The sequence below is a fragment of the Staurois parvus genome, unplaced genomic scaffold (assembly GCF_062004578.1).
Source record: "Staurois parvus isolate SC_StPar_1 unplaced genomic scaffold, SC_StPar_1.0 ptg000592l, whole genome shotgun sequence".
NCBI lineage: Eukaryota > Metazoa > Chordata > Amphibia > Anura > Ranidae > Staurois > Staurois parvus.
The window spans coordinates 1070535-1092228 of NW_028318388.1; the positions used below are offsets into that span (position 1 = coordinate 1070535).

The window sequence follows — 21694 nt, forward strand, 5'->3', positions numbered from 1 at the left end:
CAGGGTGGGCGAAACATGTAGGGAAGCATCATCTGTGCACCGCAGGAAACAGCCAAGCTTGCTGTGATTGTCATCTACTATTGGATACTATTTGTATCCAATGCAATTTTATTGTTAAATAAATTGGTAAAAAATGTTTTTACATAAATTAGTTGGATTATTGTCATGCACCTTCAAAATCCCTTAATTCACACTCCTTTGGAAAAATTTTGTTAGGGATGTGGTGCAATATGCTGATGCTCATCCACTTGTCATTGTTTCAATCCTATGTACACTGTAGGTTTAATTTACAAAAGGCAAAACAACTTTTCACTTTACATACCTTAGATTGTACGCCTCTTGAGGGTTAGGGACTGATGTGAATGTACAATATATATTTAAAGCGCTGCATAGATTGATGGCGCTATACAAGTACCTGTAATTAATTAACATAGTAAGTTACATTTTGCAAGATTATCCCTAGGGTTTAGTGAATGAGGTGAATCTGTTTTCACATCCATCACCAATTATGTGCAAGTAAAAACACATTTTTATAATTATATTTGCACTTTATTGGGTATTCTTTGCAAAGTGAAATTGCACCAACATCCAGTGCGAAGTGAACAGCCTATTTGCCTTTAGTAAATTAACCCCACTCCTGTTGCATAAAAAAGAATCCTCTTCATGTCAGCTGGAAGCAGAGAGCCAATCACAGAAGCAGGAAATGAGATTCCTGGGAACATTCTGTATACATACAGGGTACAGAACACCCCCTGTTGCTAGAAGGTAGCTAGCAACATCTGGATTTTTTTTTTTCATAGTTGGCAGCAGGTTTAAATAGAAAGGTAATTTTTAATAACATTACATTGCAAAATTACTTTTGTAGAAAATATGTATAAATATTTGAATCCAGCAGGGTTTTCCTTTAATTACAAAACCAGCCATATTAAATCATGCAGCTAAGAACAAAAACATAAAATTAGCACAATCAGATTAATTTGCTATGGAGTTACACAGGTACTAAACTAATTATGTTATTTAGCATAATGGATTATAGCTAATTGCCATTGTGTTGCTAAGTTTTTATTTTCCAGGATAATATCAAGATTCAATTACTACCATGAAGTCAAGGCCTCAACAGTGATTAGTTAATGTTTTTGAGGGCTTAGCAGTGTTACACAGTGCTCCTTGTTAATGACATAATTGTCATCAGGGGAGCGCCACAATGACAGCAGTCTAGGGCAGGGCAGCCAGGTACCAGTATATTAACAATTTTTTGATTAGCGTGTATTGGTTTACTTAATAACTCTGTGACCAATTTGAGTACCTAAATAATTTTTATACATACTTTTAAAATGTTTATTTGGCAAACTTTTTAATAAAAAGAAACCATGCTATTCTTTTATTGAGCCCGGGTTCACACTGATGCGGTGCGGAATTTGCACCGGTTTATGTGCGAATTCAACACTGCATCACATCGCACCGCGTTTTGCAAACCAATATCGGGGTGTTGTTAACTTAACATACACACCCGCAGCAGGTCATGCTGCGGGTGTGTATGTTAAGTTAACAACCCCCCGATATCGGTTTGTAAACCGCAGTGCGATGTGCAGAATCAGATCGAATGGATGTGAATACCCATACTCAGCTCCTTCACACAACAGAAAGATCCCAGAGCAAAGAGAGCCCCAACAATCAGTGAGCTAGATATAGAAAGGCCTATTTAATGCAGACTAATTAATGAGGTCTGGCTAGCAGGTAAAAGGCACACCTAGGCCTTGAGGCTATATCCCACTCAAAGGACGCAGTCCTGAACTTATTAACCCTAGGTTCACACCTATGTGGCAGTGCGGGCCGCGTTATGCTCGAGCACGAGAGCCCATTCATTTGAATGGACTCCCGTGCCCCTAACGTGGGGAAAACAGTCCCTGCACTACTTTGGAAAACGCAGTCCGCATGGGAACCTCTGTTCCCAGTACAGTTGCGTTTCCCAGTGCAGGCGGCGTGCCATTAAAAGAAATGGCACCCGCCCGTGGGTGCGCAATTCTCTGTGCGGCTGCACAGATTTTCGTGCGGATCCGCAGTGGCACCACCCGCATAGATGTGAAAAGGGGGTAAGAGAGAGTTTGTTTCCTCCATAGGAGGCAGAAACGATAGAACTCCTGACCACGTGACCACGAATAGAACATCCACAAGTCTTCCAGCCAGTGCATCATTATATATGTTTTTTTCTTTTCTTTTTTTTTTTGTAATTTGTATTAGTGCATTTGTATCTTAGAAAGGAATTCCAGGTAGGGCATTTTTTAACATAATTACATAAATATGTATGGAAAAAAAGTATACGTTTAAAGAAAAAAACAACTTAGTATAAGTACAAGTACTCTCTAGTAGCTTACCATAAAACTCTGCACAACAGAACTCAGAGAGGCCAGGTCTTCTTTACCAGAAAAGGAGCACTTGGTTCACCTTGGTGGCCTAGTGATCTGTGGTGATCGGATATCTGCTCATTAACGATTTGCTCTGTAACGTGTGTACTTCGGTATGATCCAACCGTTTCACTTGTTACTAGCCGGAAGTTAAAGTGATTGTAAAGCTTTGTTTTTTTATTAAAATAATAAATATATCATACCTGCTCTGTGCAATGGATCTGCACAGAGCAACCCTGATCCTCTTCTTCTGTGGTCCTCCGCCAGCACTCCTGGCTCCTCTTTCAGCAAGTGCCCTCATCGAAAGCAGCTTTCTATGGGGGCAGTCAGATGGGCTACCCTGGCTCCCTCTACAGATACAGACAGCAAGGCTCACCTGCCCCCCCACTTTCTTCTCACAGAGTTTGATTGACAGCCATTGGCTCCCGGGGCTATCAATCTGCCATGTGAGCAGGGAGAGAAGGGATAGAGCCACTGCTCTCAGGCACAATGCTGGATCAAGATCGGGCTCAGGTGATAAGAACACTTAAGGCTTTAGAACCACTTTTACCTTTTAATTTTCTGTCACCACTCAGCCTCAATGTAAGGGATTTCCGGCAAGACTAATCGCGATCTGAAATGCGCATGTGCATAGGAATTTCCAGAGAAGAATTACCAGGTTGTGCGCATGTGCTCAGAAATGCTCGATCACGCACGGCGAAGATTGGCGCCAGACGGCCTATATAAAGAGTGTCTCTGCCCATGTTGAGTGCTGACTGGTCTTCAGCTCCCCCATGTCCTGCTTGTTCCTGTATGCTTCCTTTGTTGCTGACCCGGGCTTGTTCCTCACCTGACTCTGATTGCTCTCCTGATTGATACTGGTTCCTGACTTCAGCTCTGCTCCTGACCTTGGCTTTCATTCTGATTCTGTCCCGTGCTGCCTGACTGTTGATGACCCTGGCTATTCCCATGACACTGCTCATGTCTCTTACCCTCACTACCTGCCTTGCTCTGGTGCACGCCTGGCAATCTACAAGACCTGCTCTGCTTGTTACTACTGTGCCTGAATCAGAAGATCATCGGTCTTCCAGAGACATCATCTGCAAGAGCTGCAAACAACAACTACTGGCGCTCTTGTTCCCCTGGGTCCTAGATTCCCTCTGTTCCAACTCCAGTGGGGTCAGGGCTAGTGACACAAGTGAGGCCGACCTCGTCATTTCAGTCTCCCATCAGGTATGTGACACTCTTCACACAACAGCAAGATCCCAGAACAAAGAGACCCCAGCAAGATCCCAGAACAAAGAGACCCCGAGAGTCTGAGGAGGGTGGTAAAGACAGATTGGACTGCACGTGAGCACACATAGCAACAGGCAGTACTTGAAGTTGTCTTTTTCATATACAGTATAAAACTGTAATAGTAAAATGATAAATTTTATATTATTTTCAGAACTGTGCATTTTGCAAGGCAGGTTTCACCCTTTTTACATTTGTAATATTTTCCAGATAAATCCCCATAGTTGCGCTCTGACATGTATTAATGTGGGAGCAGGTAACCAGAGACGCTTATATGTGGACGGAATTACACAAAGCATTACGCGTGTTTTTATTGGAAAAGAAGCTACGAGCCTAAATTGTGAAACACTGTATGACACGTAATCTTCCAAAGACCGCTAGAGATCCATAACAGCACAGTGTCAAATGCTATCAAAACTGTATCCCTCTAAACGTTCTTTACTCTTTCCTTGCATAACAGACATTCAACTGAGGGAGTAAGATTTAAAGCTTTAAGTTTATGTTTGACCAAAACTTTTTTCCAGCTCACTGTAGAGAAGAAGGGAAGTGTTACATTTTTATTTCAGTTAAATTTTTGCTGTTTGTGTTAGAAACCCAACAAGAGGTAAGAGAAAAACTCTCCAATATGGAGGGAATCCTCCCATGGTAACTAAAGACATACTGTGATGCTCATTCAATTAATCATTTAAAGTGTAACTAAAGGCAAAACTTTGTTTTATAGTTTTGGATAGAGTGGAGATGGATTAGTATCCCTGTCAGGTTTTTATTGCTGTCTGTGCCCATGTTAAAGAGATTCACTCTCTGTATTTGTCCTGTTTTCTATTATCATCAAAAGTAAAAAAAAAAATCACAAATTGTGGGTTGACACTTGTAACGGAACCGGACCCCGACTGCACTTGGGTATTTCCGTTAGACTCCTGCTTCCCTGTCCGAACACAGACACCACCGCTGACCATACAAGACTAGACGAGACCAGTCTTGAAATAACTCAGGAAATAGACTGCTTTATTTTAACACAGATACAAGATATATACACAGGGCGGGGCAATACATTTAGTAACAAGAGCCACACAGCAGACACCCCCCGCCAAGCCAATACACAAACACATACATCCCATTATAGTTTGCTCCCAAGCAAGACACACAATAGAACAATGGGACAACCACATGGCATTAAACAATGAACAACCCCCACCTATACATGTCTACACAATAGCAGGACATTCCACCCTGCACCCCTAACAGGCACAGGGTGACTTACACATAAGAGGGATATGGGGAGCTGAGACAGGGGTCTCCCCACCTCTCTAAAGTGAGCTGGGTTCCATGGGCCCCCCACCCAAAGTGACTCCAGTCACAACACTAGAGCCATAATAGAGGGGAAATCTTCCAATGAGGACGCTAGTTCTGGTGGTCCTGTTGATATTCTGGAATTCCCTCACTTTTGGGGGATTTCCTCTCACTTCTTGACACTGATGGCAAAAAAAAAAAAAAAAAAAAGTTTTGAAAGGGGCTATATCCATCCCTTAGGCTAGGTTCACATATTCATAGATCTGTGTGCAGTGTTTGAGGGTACAGCATCCGATCCATTTGATTGGGCTGCTATACCTGTGCTCCCTGCAGGAAAAAATGTCCCCGAACCTTTATAAAAAAATGTGTTTGTGCAGAAACTGCATGGTGCTTTGTCACCATGTGTTTCCACATGTGGGAAACCGTACCACCCTTTGCATGGCGTGGGGGCGCCATTAGGTTTAGGTTAATGCTGCCCCAGCAAGGTTTCTTAAAAGCAGCATGTTTTTTGTGCAGCTGCCTGCGGTTGTTGGAACACGTGTGATTTACACACCTTCCTGCATCCTGCATGAGAACCTAGTCTTACTATAATGCAAAATGACAAAAAAAAAAGTTTTTCTTTAGTAGCTGAAATTCCAGCTTTAAAGTATGCTCAGCCCACCCTTCTAAATCCTATTCTAACTACCCTGTGAAAGGAAGATGCTTATAACTACCTATTTTTAGGGTGGTGGGTGATGTCAGCACCCAGGCATTTTAGCCATTGTCAGTGCTCTCTCTGCTCCCCTAAAGTCATCTGCTGCAGAGCTCATGTTGCTAGGCCAGAGCACCAGTGACATCGCTATGGGGGTGCGGGGATGGGGACCGCACCCAGGTGATACCTACCAGAGGAGTGACAAGATTACCAACTGTCTGTAAAAAATATGGCCGTGGAACGACTTTGGAACTGTGCATGCGCAGTTCCAAAGCTGGCTGGGCTTGGACATGCTCAGCCATTTTTGGCTGGGATGGACAAATGCTCAGTGAGTCAGTGACGTCATGGCACCGCATGGCGCCATGTTTGAATAAACAGCAGCACGGCAACGTGGCAGGGGGCACACCTCCTGATTTCTGACCTGGAAACAGGATCACAGTCTGCACCTTCCCACCACCATGCCACTGTGAGCAGCATGGACATGGAGGCCTGGAGACTGGACCCCTGCCCTGCACCATCCATGACTGCTGGAGACTTCCACCACACCACCGTGAGCACGGCCACACAGAGTACTAGAGACTGGACCCCTGCACCATCAATGGCTGCTGGAGACTCCCGCGCCACTGTGAGCACAGATATGGCCACAATCTTTGGCTATGTCTTGTATCATGTTCACGGGGGGGTTGACACCATGTTTTGCCACCCAGTGCCCAGCAGTACCACCCATCAGTGCAGCCAGTCAGTGCCGCCCATCATTGCTGCATATCAGTGCAACATCATCAGTGCCTCCTCATCAATGCCCACCAGTGCCGCTTCATCAGTGCAACCTCATCAGTGCAGCCTATCAGTGCTGCCTATCCATGCCACCTCATCATTGCCCATCAGTGCTGCCTATAAGTGCAAACTCATCAACGCACATCATTGAAGGAGAAAAATTACCTGTTTGCAAATTTATATAATAGAAACAATGTAAAACTTTTTTTTTTCAAACTTTTTGCTTTTTTTTATTTATAGTGCAAAAAATAAAAAACTTATAAAAATTTCATATGGGTACAGTGTTGCATGACCCCGCAATTGTCATTCAAAGTGCAACAGCAAAGTGCCCGGTAGGCAAGTGGTTAAATCCCTTGAATATGATTGAGTTTCCTAAGCAAAGTGAATTTTTACCACATTCTCTAAGCTCTTGTGACTTGAAAATCGTATGCCAAGTCGCACCCTATTGTCCGCAATTAGAATGGTCAAATCAGTGCAGTTCTGACTTGGTCGGAGACGCACCGATTTCTAAAGTAGTAAATGGCTCTGGTGATATATTGGTACGATTTGCATAGACATTCTGCTAATCACCAGTGCACGCTGAGTATCTTGGAGGCGGTGTTGGATCTGATGGAAGCCAATATCTTTTGGACTGGTGTCCTTTGCTGACACCTAGTGGTGGAATTGGAAATTGATCTTCAATTAAATCTTTTTTCCCCACATTGTCCTTGCTACTTGAATTGCAATATTTAACAGATGGATATCTGATGCCTATTATATTCTCCAACCTTAACCTGTTACGCTTAGATGGATATTTGATGCCCACTATATTCTTCAACTATTTTGGACATTATAGGCCAACTGGACCTTTAGACAGAATATACTTTTATATCTCTCTGCAAGTTTCAACAGATGGATATTTGATGTCCATTGTTTCCTTTCCTATGGTTGTGGACATATAGGTCAATTAGATCTTTGTTAGGTTATACCTATATCCCTTCAAAAGCATTCAACAGACTGCTTCGGCGGTAGAATTTTCTTCTTAAAAATCCTCCCTGAAGAAGCCCGTGAGGGCGAAACATGTAGGGAGTAACTGCAATTACATAACCAAGTTTGAATCTCAGTTTTACTTTTAGTACTGAAATTTTTATATTTCTGTATTTTTTTCCTTTTGTGTTTTTTACAAAAATATGAAATAAAAATTATATAACTTTTTAATATGTTTTGTATTCATGTTCATGTACCCTGAAAGTCCCATCTTCTCTATTGAATATCTGTGTCAGATGTCTTGCAAATTACACCTGAAATCGGCATCTCACCCAACTTTGAAACTGTGCAACTTCACTGTAAGTAGCATGATTTCAAAGGCTTGCTGTGACTGGGGTGTTAAAGTGGTTGTAAACCTCAGACATAAAATATGAGCAAAGCATATCCCTCTATCCTGTGTACTTGTCCCAAATAAGAAGACTAAGTGCCATTTCTGTCTGCTGCTTCATCTATCAGCATAAGAAAAATGGTAACAAGGGAGGGACCTCCAGTAGACAGTAGATTGACAGCCGCAGTTCTGTTCCTGTGTGTTGTGTGTGTGTGTGTGTGTGTGTGTGTGGGGGGGGGGGGGGGTCCCCCTCCAACCAACTCTCAGAGTTCTCCTCACTGAGGTCTGCAGTGTGCAATTTCAGCTCTCTGTGCCCTTTTTTCTGAACTCTCAGAAAAGCTTTATAAATTCAGCACACTGAATGGATGTAGAGAAGGGAAGACTGCAGATAAACAGGTACAACTTATGCAGGAGGATGTGTTTCATCTCTGTTTACCACCTGAGGCCAGTCACTTCATTGGGTATATGTGGGGGTTTGACCTGACAGCAAAATTTTCACGAAATATTTCTCTGTAGCAGCCCTCTGGATCCACTGGAGGAGATCTCTGGGAGTCTACTGCGAGTGATATATTCTATTTTCCCCCTACTTTGTTTTCACCCAGACCCTTTTGGCATGTAGGAAAGATTAATATGTCTATCCCTTCCTCTATGTGTGAATTGTTGTAACAAAAGGTTGTACTAATTCGGTTGAACTGTTAGAACAGTTTGTACAGTACTGTTTTGTTTGTTAGAACAGTTTATCTTCCACATTTGATCACTCTGATTTGCAGCCAATATCCTTTACACTGTTTATGTGACCACATCCTCCTCTCTGGATGGGAAGGAGCATCTTAAGATGAAACTAACAGAAGACTAGGCGACCTACGAAACGCACCCAAATATTCTCTAGCCTGCAGAAATACCGTCCAGCGATATGTTGATTACAGGAAATGCATTTGACCCAGAACTCTTGCAGAACATCACCAAAGCCTGGATGGGATATGTGTTCTGTATCATTCCACGTATTCATTGTGAGGTTAGTGTGTTGGTAGATAAAGCCCTAACCTTTCATCACGGATTGTAGACTGATAACGAGGGCTGCTAGGTTTTTATAAACTGTAAGCGGTTTCCTTTGATGTGTATATTGGCAGCAATCTATACTTCACCTCTTTTTACTGGAGAGATCTTGTGGGTTCTTCTGGCATACCTGGTGGGAAAGTCTGGAATCCCCTTCTTAAAGACCCCCTGTCAGTTTTTACTGCTGTCTGTGCCCCCGTTAGGGAGATTCATCATCTTTGTCCTGTTTACCATTTCATTAAAAGTAAAAGAAAATCCCAAATTTTGGGTTGTCCCTAGAAAAGGAAAAGAGGGGAAATCTTCCAATGGGGACACTTGTTCTGGTGACCTGGGGACCGTTAATTTGCAGGGATTTCTTCTCACTTCCTGTTTGGCTATGGGAAGGGAAGTGAGAGGGAAATCTTTGAAATGGGACACAGATGGAGGGAAAACAAAAATCTGACGGGTTATAACCCTCCCTTACCCTAAAGTGACATTAAAGGCAATTTAAAAAAAAAAAAGTCACACTTACTTGCTCCGTGCCATGGTTTTGCACAGAGCAGCCCTGATCCTTCTCTTCTCAAAGTCCCCTGCAGGTGCTCCTGGCCCCTCCCTCCTGCAAAGTACCCCCAGAGCAAGCAGCTTGCTATGGGGGCACCCAAGCAGGCTCACTCTGGAGGCACTGCTGTGTGTGTCCATTCACACACAGAGCCACGGCTCAGCGCCACTCTCCCTCTCTCCTCATTGGCTCATTGTAATCGACAGCATCGGGAGCCATCTCAGGCAATGAGGGAGTCCCCAGAGAGCAGAGGCTCTCATGCACATTACTGGATCCAGAGGTGGCTCAAGTATTAGGAGGGGAGATGCACACAAAAGGTTTTTTACCTTCATGCATAGAATGAGCCTTTACAACAATTTTATTATAGATTTTTAATATCTGTTTAGACTTTGCCCCAGATAACCTTTTTGGTTACACCTTTAGATAACTAGACACCCTTTTGTTGATATTTTGCATCCACAAAATTGTGGGTGTACAACGAGGCCTTTGATGGAGGGGACTACCACAGACAATGATGCAGGCCACTATACTATTACACCCCGGTCACGTTGGGTGTGACTTAGCATGTGATTTACATGCCATGCAACTTGCAAATCATATGCCAAGTCGCACCCTATTGTCCGCTTAGAGCGGTCATATCGGTGTGGGTCCGACTTGGTCGGAGCCGCACCGATTTCTAAAGTAGTGCACGCACTACTTTGGTTGCAATTTACATAGACATCTGTTTTGGATGTCTTGCAAATAGCACCTCAAATCGGCAAGTCACTCGACTTTGAAATCGTGTGACTTCATTGTAAGTCGCACGATTTCAAAATCGGCTTTGATGTGACCGGGGTGTTATGGCCGAGGCTCGCCCCCCCCCCCCCCCCGGAAGAAGGGATTCATGTAGCAGGTGAGCAAGGCCGGCACCAGGGCCAATCTTCAGGGAGAGTGAAGAGTTCACCTGGAGGGAGACATGGCAGGCAGTCAGGCGAGGGGCAATCATCTGATAGCAGACAGCTGACTATGTCATGGAGAGCTCACATACACACATTGGTGAAGTGCGGGAACTCCAGCACACAATATCTGCTGATCTCTCCCCGATCCTTTGCTTATACCTCCGCTGACTACCACCCAGCTGTCACTTGTCCTCCATTCCTTTCCCCCTGGGTGATCAATGATCTCCCCCCCCCCCATGGCTGACCCATGCTCCAGCTCCACCCCATCTTCCTCTGGGTCTGCTTGCAGTGAAATCACCAAGGAGCCAGCGAGCAGACATCCGGGCACAGCACAGCTCCTATGACAGGAGGTTAAGAAGAGGCTGCAACTGAAAGAGTGGGCCCTGGCAGCTCATCCTTCTCTATTATTGCCAGGTGAGGGTGACAATCATACAACGTCTCTCCCCCCCCTCTCGCCCCCCCTTTTCTCCCTTCCTCCCTCTCTCTCCCCCCTTTTTCTCCCTTCCTCCCTCTCTCTCCCCCCTTTTTCTCCCTTCCTCCCTCTCTCTCCCCCCTTTTTCTCCCTTCCTCCCTCTCTCTCCCCCCTTTTTCTCCCTTCCTCCCTCTCTCTCCCCCCTTTTTCTCCCTTCCTCCCTCTCTCTCCCCCCTTTTTCTCCCTTCCTCCCTCTTTCTCCCCCCTCTCTCGCCCCCCTTTTTTCTCTCTTCCTCCCTCTCTCTCTTCCCTTTTCTGTCTTCCTCCCTCTCTCTCTTCCCCCTCTTTCTCCGAATCCCTCCCTTTCTCTCCCTTGCTCTCCATCCCTTCCTCTCTCCCTCCCTTTTTCTCTTTCTCTCCATCTTTTTCTTTCTCTCTCTCTTTTTTTCTCTCTCATTTGGAGGGGGGGGCGATGTTTGTGTTGCCTAGGGCAAATCAAAATACACCGCTATCACAATGGACAAGTAAATATTTATAGTCACCAGGGTACACCTGCAAAATTTGAAAATATATAGGGGGCTATTTACTAAACCTGGAGAAAGCACAATCTGGTGCAGCTCTGCGTAGAAACCAATCAGTTTCCAGGATTTATTGCCAAAGCTTAATTGAACAAGCTGCAGTTAGAGGCCGATTGGCTCCCATGCACAGCTACACCAAATTCTGAGTGCTCCAGTTTTAGTAAATCCCCCCATAGAATCGCTGGCTAACTACTCTGAGAATGACAACTATGGACCTGTGAGATCTTTATTGGAATAAATATTATCTGTTATTAAGTGTGTAGAAGGCCAATCATGAGTACAAGTGATTGATCCTGACGGACCATAGGTGACTAAGACACTAGTTGGGGATTTCCCTGAGTATTGCTTAGAAGGTTACAAAGAGTAGCTGACCTCTAAAGTCCTATTGTCTTAGAGATACATGCAGCACGATATAACTGATATTTCTTAGACTGAAGCGGTTTCTTTTTTATTGCACTTTAATTTTTCATGAATTGTATTATTGCACTACTCTCTGTAATGTCATCGCTGTCATTTTCAGATGCGGGATGCTCAATAAAAGCGAGTTTAAAAAAAAAAATCTACACTCTCAGCAAGATCCTGTTAAAAAAGGTATATATATATATATATATATATATATATATATATATATATATATATATATATATATATATATATATATATGTCATTTGTGTGGTGTGTGGCCATAATGACCTTGGCATTTAGTCAATGAAGGCCAAGCTCAGCTGGCATATGAATTACTCAATAAAGGGGAAGATTCAAACATCAACACTATGTAATCAGCTCCGGCAGTGCCGCTGGCTACCCAATGTTCATATTTACATGTCAGACCAAAGCAGTTACGGCAATCAATGGTTCATGTACGGTAGACAAAAGAAGACATTAGAACAAACTTTTACATGTATACAGTGTTGTAAAAATAGGACCAAAGGCAACGCCATGAACTATTTCTAGTTTTGGTTTAAACTCTGTAGACTAATACACAGCAGTGCAAGTCGGCTCATAGAATACAATACTGCTGTGCTTAGATCTGTATAAGTTATGGATCTAACCGCAGAATATTGTAAGCTCATGTGGATGAGCCCTAAGTGAATAATACAGCTTTAAAGTCTTTTATTTGGCCAGATAAAGATAGAGAGCAATCAGAATTTCATATTTTGCACCCCAGCAGTATACCTTGTTTCATTTTAGCAATTAGTAAAGACATGAACAGTGGCATTATTTGAATTTCAAACAATGTTCTAAAGAACTACACAACACTTACAAACAAGCAATATTTTTCATGATTATATATTGAACTTTATGGGGATTTTACATTTCCCTGGAAATCTAAAAAAAAGAACTTTTGAGTCAAATAACTGTACCCCCACCCTCCTCTGGTTACCACTTGGCTTCATTATACTTTCATTAAGCTAACCAACGCCTGTTTTGTCATTGAGAATGTGTGATGTTGGCTGCATTGGTTTGAGATACACAGTTCAAAGGCTGAGCTCTCAGTTTTATTTTACTTGAACGGCATACAGAATATTTAAACAAGTCCATCCCTTGTACTACACATAGAATAAATTCCAATGACTGAAGACCCTAGAGTGATGATTTCCCTTAATATTAGTCCTCCGCGGAAGAAAATATTGGTGATGTGTGCCAAGGTTGGCAAGGTCACTGCCGATCACACTCATATTAGTCACTGCATGGAGTGGGCAGCACTGCTATTTCCAAGGGATAGTCATTTAGTGCAAGCAACAACATCACAACAGCTGCTTCTACCTACAATGAATAAAATATCACTACAACTAAAACACAACCACTAGAAATTTAAAGAAAAGGTGTAAAAAGCAGTCATAGCTGTATATTTATAGAGGACTTAAAATTCACATAGATCATAAACATCCTTTGTGACATCAATAGGCATGAGACAGGTTGTGATAGGTACTCTTTATGGAGAGATCTGTGGTCATCGAGACCCCAAATCCTTCCTCTGCCCTTAAAAGCATTTGATCAGACCAAGATCAGTGTGATCGAATGCTTTTCTTTTTTAAAAATTGCGACATTTATATTCAGGTAGAGCAGAAGTTATGTAAGGTCATTGCTTCCGGTTCCCTGTAACAGAGTCAAATGGAGTGGTTCCGCTCTTTCCTTAGTTCTATGATTAGCCAGTGGAAGTGCCAGCTGGTCGATTGGGTGTCTCAGTGGGATGGGACAGCCCTTTAAAGCCGTAGATGGTGGCGGGGATGGGGGGGAACGTTCCCACCCGCTATGTGTAATAGCAATCTGAGTGGCTAACTAGCTGCTGAATCACTATTACCAGACAGCCGACCGTCAGCTATAAAAAACGGTACCGTGCAGGTGCAGTCATCATTCCAGTGCAACCACTTGACTCCAAATCATGAACATGTGCGTCATTTGGCATTAAGTGGATAATATGATGTAACATCAGAGGCGCTCACCCCTCCCTTACTCTTAGAAAATGATGTGTTTTGTAGCATATTCAGGGACAATGATTATTCCAAATTAAAAACAGTAGGCAGCCGTTTTATTGTTTTAAACTACATCATCGAGACAACGCTTGGTAGAGTCTGGAAAATATAGAGGAACTTCTGGAGAACATCCTGCTTAAGGGCATTGATCCTACCCAACCATGGCAAATGTTTTTCTGAGTAAACCTTAAGTTCTATTCAGACTTTATTTAACATATTAGGATAGTTTAAAGAGAAAACGTTTGATAGATTCATAGGACTGTGAGATCCCAGATATCATATGGAGAAGGAGCATATCTTAAAGTGTAGTAAACTCTTGTTTTCTATTTTTACCTACAGGTAAGCATATAATAAAGTTTACCTGTAGCTAAAATGAATATCTCCTAAACATTCACTGTTTAAGAGATATTCTGTGGATCAGCAGCCAGTGACATCACCGGCACATGCATTCTGAAGGAATGGCATACCAATGCCTAGGTGATCAGACTGGTAGTGGGAGCGGGTACCTGTCAAATTCGGGTACCCGCCCCCCCAAAGGTGCCAATCCTTAATGGGGAGCAGTACTTAAAGTGGAACTTTCCCTTTTGGGTGGAGCTCCGCTTTAAATGAGTTTACTACCATTTTAGAGGGAAAATTAAGTCCTATTGGTTGTAGCTGTGTTGAAGATAGTGAGACAGGATCTGGGAGTCAAAAAGGTTCATCTTAAATTTACTGTAAAGACCAAATTGCTGAATTACTTGTAAGATAGAGAACATAGAAAGGTGCGGGCATGTCATGTATAGAACAAGCTCATCAGCAAACAATGCAAATTTTGGATAGCCTATATGAAGGCCTTTATACTAGATTTTGATGTAATGCCACAGCAAAGCGTTCTATTGTTAAGGTGTAAAGAAGGGGGGAAAGCAGGCATCCTTGAAGGGTACCATTTCTAGTTTTGAAAACAGGAGAAAGGGAACCATATGAACTAATTCTAGTGAAAGGGTGTGAATAGAGAGCAATTACACTAACATTAGTAATAATTAATAGTAATATTTACTAACATACAGGGATGGACTGACAACTCATGGGGCCCCCGGGCAATAGGTTATCATGGGGCCCCTGTGTCCTTGCCCAAACTCAAAAAAGCCTATGAAAAAGGTACCAGGGGCATCTCTTGGGGCCCCCTACTGACCCCGGGCCCTCGGGCAGTGTCCGAGTTTCCAAATGGTCAGTCCGCACCTGCTAACATATTAGGTCCCAGACCAATCTGCGAAAGGGTGAGCTGTAAAAACTTCCAGCTGATGAAAGCTTTCTCTCAGCATCTATTGTCAAAAAACACATTGGGATTTTATGTCTATATACATATTGCATTAGTAGAATTGTTTTTAGGGTATTATCCCTTACTTCATTACCTTGTGTAAAACCTACTTGATCAAAATTAACTAAAATGTGAGAGCAAGGGTTGGAGCCTATTTGCTAGGACCTTTGTATGAATTTTAAGGTTCACCCCAATCAAAGAAATAGGGCAAAAATTAGAACATAATTAATGGTCCTTGTCAGGTTTAGGAATCAAATAAATATGTGCCTCTAATGATTGAGGATGAAAAATGTGATCCTTTGGATAGAGAGTTGAAAACGTTTGCAAGATATTGAACAAGGAGAGTTTGGTGTTTTATACAGTTTATGTCCCATATTACTCGTCTCTCTACTATCAATATTTGGGGTGATGGATAAAAGAGTTAAAAGCGTGTTATTCATCACTTCTTCAGTGAGTGGCAGTACTATGCCTGACCTGCTTTTGAGATAGCAGCCTGGCAGATTACACCAAATAAGTGACAACATCCATATTTCTATCTTCACAGGTTATTTTGAGATGCATCGGGACAAAAAAGTTACCTCAGTGTTAAATCAACTCTTGAAAGCCAGGCTGCATATTTTGATACTATATAAATACAGGACAAAGCACACTGTAACAATAAATCACATATATTTTAAATAGTGAGGCATTTGGGATTGATTTTGGGGCATATCCGGTGTACTTTAGACACATAGGAAGGATGTAATACCTGCACATTCTGCATCATTAGGTTCCAATAAGTAGAACTATTTCACATTTCCATCTTTAACAGAATTAGAACAGCGCCTTGAGCAATATGTACAGACCAAATATTTTTGTACTTAATAACTTTGTTCTCTGATTGATTAAGTTTGTACGTTTTCTTCCATCCGTCTTACCCAGTGGGCTGAAACATAACATACTGTGACAGGTGTAATATAAACCATAAGTGTGCCCATCTTAACAGTCACCTCTTGCCCTTCATTAGCACAAAAACGAAAAACATAACGTGTCTCATTTTTGATCTCAAACGGAACAAAGAGCCAGTTGAACCAAAGACTCAATATAATGCAAATATATTCTGGTGTCCGGTTCAAATCTGGACCTGGAGGGGTAGAAAAACAGACACCCGCAAAGACCAAATAAAGAACAAAGGGAAACTTACATGCACTAATTCATGGTTGTATACAGATATCATGCTACCCGGGGCACACATGATGACACATTTCATCACAGGCTTCACTCTTTCTGCTACCAACCAATATCATAAAGAGTGTTTGGTGAGGGTACTAAGTAAAAATGCAGCAGCAAAAGACGACATAAAAAATGCAAATGTACATGATTCTAAATAGTTCAGTCACAGTGTAGATATGTTGAGGAAAGTGGAAAAATAGCACTGGGCCCGTAAGGCTTATTGTTACTGCTATCCTAAAGAATAAATGCTGATAATTTGGTTGGTCCGGTTGGCAAGTGGCTTCTACACCTTGCACCCCAGTTTAATGTCCTTCAAACTTTAGGGGGTTGGACTGTGGCCAGTGGAAGTAGAAAATGTCCCAGTGTCAGCAGGCATAAACAATTTCTCAGGTTTTGTGGCCAGTAGGAGCAAAAAATTACAAAGTCCATGTGGCTAGGAGGTGGGATGATGCCTAATCATTGATATTGGTGGACAAATAGTGCCCAATCATTGATGCCAGTGGAAGAAACAGTGCTCCACTGTTGGTGTCAGTGGGTGGAATAGTGCCCCATTGTTGGTTTAAGTGTAAGAAACAGTGCCCCACCATTGGTGTCAGTGGGAGATATTATGCCCCACTACTGGTGTCAGTGGAAAGAATGGTGCCCCAACCTTGTTGACAGTGGGAAGAATAGTGATCCATGGGCCAAATAAAGTCAGGCAAAGGGCCACATTTGGCCTGTGGGTCGCAGTTTGGTGACCACTGCCCTAGAGGATCTCCAGGGTCTCTTTGGCTTGTAGTATAATGTATAAAAAATGGAAATAGAAGAGCCACACCACTGCTAAGACAGCCAGATACAACTGTACTCCAATAAAAGTCATGGGGTCAATCCAAAGAATATCCAACGTGTCTCAGGGGTCCAAAAACACCCTCTTCGTCAGGGTGTGATTGAAAATAATATAAGCAAACTACAAATGAGCTGGACCATTAATGTTATTACTTCTAGTAATTTCTTCAGCAAGTTAACTCAGAGGTTCCAATCTGAATGTCTGATTCATTAGTGACTTATTAAAGTATATTAAGGGTCAAAATGTAAACTCAGACACTAATTTCCACATTGTATTTCAAATATTTCTAACCTACTCTTAATATGTACAATCCAGGGACGGACTGACAACTCATTGGGCCCCGGGGCAATAGGGGATCATGGGGCCCCTGTGTCCTTGCCCAAACTCAAAAAAGCCTATGAAAAAGGTACCAGGGGCATCTCATGGGGCCCCCTACTGACCTCGGGCCCACAGGCAGTGTCCGAGTGTCCAAATGGTCAGTTCGCCCCTGGTACAATCTTAAAGTGTGTAAACTTACTTTGTGAAATACCCAATATTTACTTCCTTGAGTTCTGTGACACTTAGTCACTATGTCCTGTGAGTAGGCACTACTGTGTCACACATTTCACGGAGCCTGCCTTCTGAACCACAGAGGTTCTGACAGGAGGAGTTTCAGAAGGCGGAGCCAAGACAGGAATCACTGCTTGCAGGCAGTACTTAGGGATATGCAGTCCTTAGAAATGGAAAGTAAACAGCAAAAGGGAAGCTGCAAAGCATGCAGAAAATCCAGGAAGTTGTAGAAAGAAATGGCCGGCAGATAGTAAGAACTCACAACATGAAAGGAGATTTTTCAACTAAGCTTATATTAGATTGTAAAAATACGATTGTTTGTGATATTAGAGTGCTCATGTTCTAAAATGAAAGTGTATGCTGTGGCCATAAATATCTCCTTATGTCTATATGATGCTAATGAACAAGCGTAGTTAAAAAATAGCCAGTAAAGCAACAATGGCGTACTTCTATTAGGAGGCTTATGCTTCATTTCTAAGAATAGAGATGCATATAGTATCCAGTATTGAACTACAGGCCTACCTCAGTTTATGAACGCCTTGGTTAACCCTTTGAGGACCGTAAGGTTTTGGAACGCCAAAAGAATCAATTTTTTTGTTTTTAAAGTTCGTACACTTAATTTGCTGTAACTAAGCCATTTCATGAAATAATTGGCAAAAAGCTAGATCCATTTGTTGTTTGTTGATAAGAACTAATATTTTGACTCAAACCAAGAGTTTTAAGTTCTTAATCAGATGATACACACAATTAAAAACATGGGACAAATACGTCCCTTGGTCCTCAAAAGGGTTAACGTAATTTTCAGTTTACAAATGAAAATCCATTGAAAATAATGCCTCGGTTTACAAAATTTTTTTGCAATACAAAACAGATTGATAGGTTTTCAATGCATTTACAACATTTTTTTTAATGATGTCCCTGTACAGTATTTATGCCTTTAAAGTGCACTTTATAAAGAGTTTTGAACAGATAAAATGCTTTTTTTTACTTTTTTCTGACCTCTGGAACGGATTGATTGGTTTTCAATGTATTCTTAAGGGAAACCGCATTTCGGTTTACGAATTGTTGACAATACAAAAAGTCCCGCAGAGCGTATTAAATTCATAAACGGAGGTACGTCTGTATTTTTCACACTAGACAGTGTGAAGTCCTCTAACATGGAGCTGTCATGGGTTTAGATAGCCACCACTTTCATTCAGTAATCTTACGGAGATTGTGACCCACAACTCAGCACGTTCCCAGTTGCAAATGTCAGCAAGTAAGCCACTAACAGCCCAAACAAGGGCAATCAGCTGCAGTGCATGGAACAGTAGCAAGGAACTTGATTATTTACTCAGTTACAGCTGCTGGTTGTTGCCCTTCAAAAGGTGCAGTTTTTTTTTTTTGGTTTTTTTGTTGTTTTTTTTTATAAATGTTTATTAATTTTTCAACCAAATAAATACAAATCACATTCACCTTTTTCAGTTAATAAAAAAAGAAAAGACATCCGAAGGATATCTTCTCATTAACATAATTTATCTAGATCCCACTCCCCGTCCCTCCCTCTTCCCCCCCCCCTCCCATTCCCACCCCTCATCTGCCCCCCACTCTGCGTTTTCCCTCTTCTCCACTACACAAAACATTTCTTTTATTTCCAAAATCCATTTCTAAGGGTGTTGCGTCCTCATATTTCACTTTTTCTCTATACTCTTCCCATTTTTACCACTTTATATAATATATCTCCATCTTATCTATATGCATATAATACAGTTTTTCCACCGACAGATCTGATTCACTCTATTCATCCAATCCTCCTCTGTTGACACCTCCTTTTTTTTTTCCAAAACCTAGGTATCAAGCTCTTCGCTGCACAATTCATTCAGTAATCTTACGGAGATTGTGACCCACAACTCAGCAAGTTCCCAGTTGCAAATGTCAGCAAGTAAGCCACTAACAGCCCAAACAAGGGCAATCAGCTGCAGTCTATGGAACAGTAGCAAGGAACTTGATTATTTACGCAGTTACAGCTGCTGGTTGTTGCCCTTCAAGGTGCAGTTTTTTAGTTTCGGATAAAGCAGGGAAGAGTTTGCATTTGCTGTCAGGTATCTATCTTTGTATTTCCCCACCCCCCACTTACTGTTTGTCACATGCCAATACAAGAAATACGGGGTACAGGTGTGACCTGGACAAGTAGTCACCCACATAAGTAATACAGCCCAGCACTTATCTCTGAGAAGACTCCAGTCTTACCTTTGTATTTGGTCACAACAGCTGAGTTGACACTGAGAGGCTCTTGGAACGTGACAGTAAGAGAAGAACTGCTTGTAATCATGAGGCACACGTTGGTTGGTGCCTCAGGAACTCCTGAAACAAACACAAAAACTTAAAATCCTGTTCCATAAATACATTTCTACATTGTTAGTGTATTCAGTTAAAATAGAACGTCAAATAATAAGTCCATTTTAAGATTTTCAAGACGTGTTCTCAAATATTTTCTCAGCTAAATCGTCGAGGACAGGTTAGATATACAGATCTGTAGGTGTGCCCTCTGTATGCCAAACATTACAGTCCGCATCTTTGCTGAAAGGCTCTTCCAATAATACGAACAGCAAATCAGACAGAATATTGTTCTCAAGTAAAAACTTTTGCCAAAGTTCTGTCTGAAGACTAGCAAAGACACGTGGGGGGAGATTTACTAAAACTGGAGCACACAGAATCTGGCACAGCTGTACGTAGTGACCAATCAGCTCCTAACTTCAGCTTGTTCAATTAACCACTTGGCTACCGGGCACTTATACCCCCTTCCTGCCCAGGCCAATTTTCAGCTTTGAGCGCTGTCACAATTTGAATGACAATTGCGCGGTCATGCAACATTGTACCCATATGACATTTTTATAATTTTTTTTCACACAAATAGAACTTTCTTTTGGTGGTATTTAATAGCCATCGGGTGTTTTATTTTTTGTGCTATAAACAAAAAAAGAGCAAATAATTTGAAAAAAAAATTTTTTTGTTTCTATTATACAGTTTTGCAAACAGGTAATTTTGCTCCTTCACTGATGTGCGTTGATGAGGCTGCACTGGTAGGCATCACTGATGGGCACTGATAGGCATCACTGATGAGGTGGCATGGATAGGCATCACTGATGGGCACCGATAGGATGCACTGATGAGGTGGCACTGGTGAGCATTGATGAGGAGGCACTGATACTGCACTGATGGGCACTGATGGGCAACACTGATGGGTGGCATTGACTGACAGCACTGACTGGCGGGACTTCTGGGCACTGATAGGTGGCACTGATGGGTGGCATTGCTGGGGGCACTGATGGGTGGTATTGATGAGATGGCATGGATAGGCATCACTGATGGGCACTGATAGGCAGCACTGATGAGATGGCATGGATAGGCATCACTGACGGGCACTGATAGGCAGCACTGAGGCGGTGGCATGGATAGGCATCACTGATGGGCACCAATAGGATGCACTGATGAGGTGGCACTGATGAGGCAGCACTGGTGAGCATTGATGAGGAGGCACTGATGATACTGCACTGATGGGCAACACTGATGGGTGGCATTGACTGACAGCACTGACTGGCGGGACTTCTGGGCACTGATAGGCGGCACTGATGGGTGGCATTGATGAGTGGCATTGCTGGCGGCACTGATGGGTGGCACTGCTAGGCACTGATGGGAGACACTGGTGGGGGGCACTGCTCGGCACTGATGGGAGGCACCACTGAGTGGCACTGCTGGGCTCTGGTGGGTGGCACTGGTGTGCTGCACTGCAGGGCACTGATCATCAGTGTCCTGATGATCAGTGCTAATCCCCTCTGACAGGTACCGGTTATTGGCAATACGTTCCTCACGCTGTGACAGCTTGAGGAAAGTGCTACCGATAACCGGCAACTGTATTTACTCCGTGCTCTGCTGTGTCATTGGACACAGCTGATCACGTGGTATAAGACTGCTGTGATTGGCCTTTTACCTCATCACGTGATCAGCTGTGTCTGTGGTGTCAAGCAGGAGAGCGCATTCTGGGA

The 21694-nt window shown here is 42.6% G+C and overlaps 1 protein-coding gene across 1 annotated transcript in view; it reads right to left on the minus strand.

The window, feature by feature from the left end:
• The window catches only part of ANKFN1 (ankyrin repeat and fibronectin type III domain containing 1), a 925115-nt gene that overhangs the window by 266704 nt on the left and 636717 nt on the right, over positions 1-21694 (minus strand). Inside the window, exon 6 of the mRNA XM_089692527.1 lies at positions 19899-20012. Within this exon, the coding sequence (XP_089548653.1) occupies positions 19899-20012 (114 nt within the window). The remainder of the gene's footprint in view (positions 1-19898; positions 20013-21694) is intronic.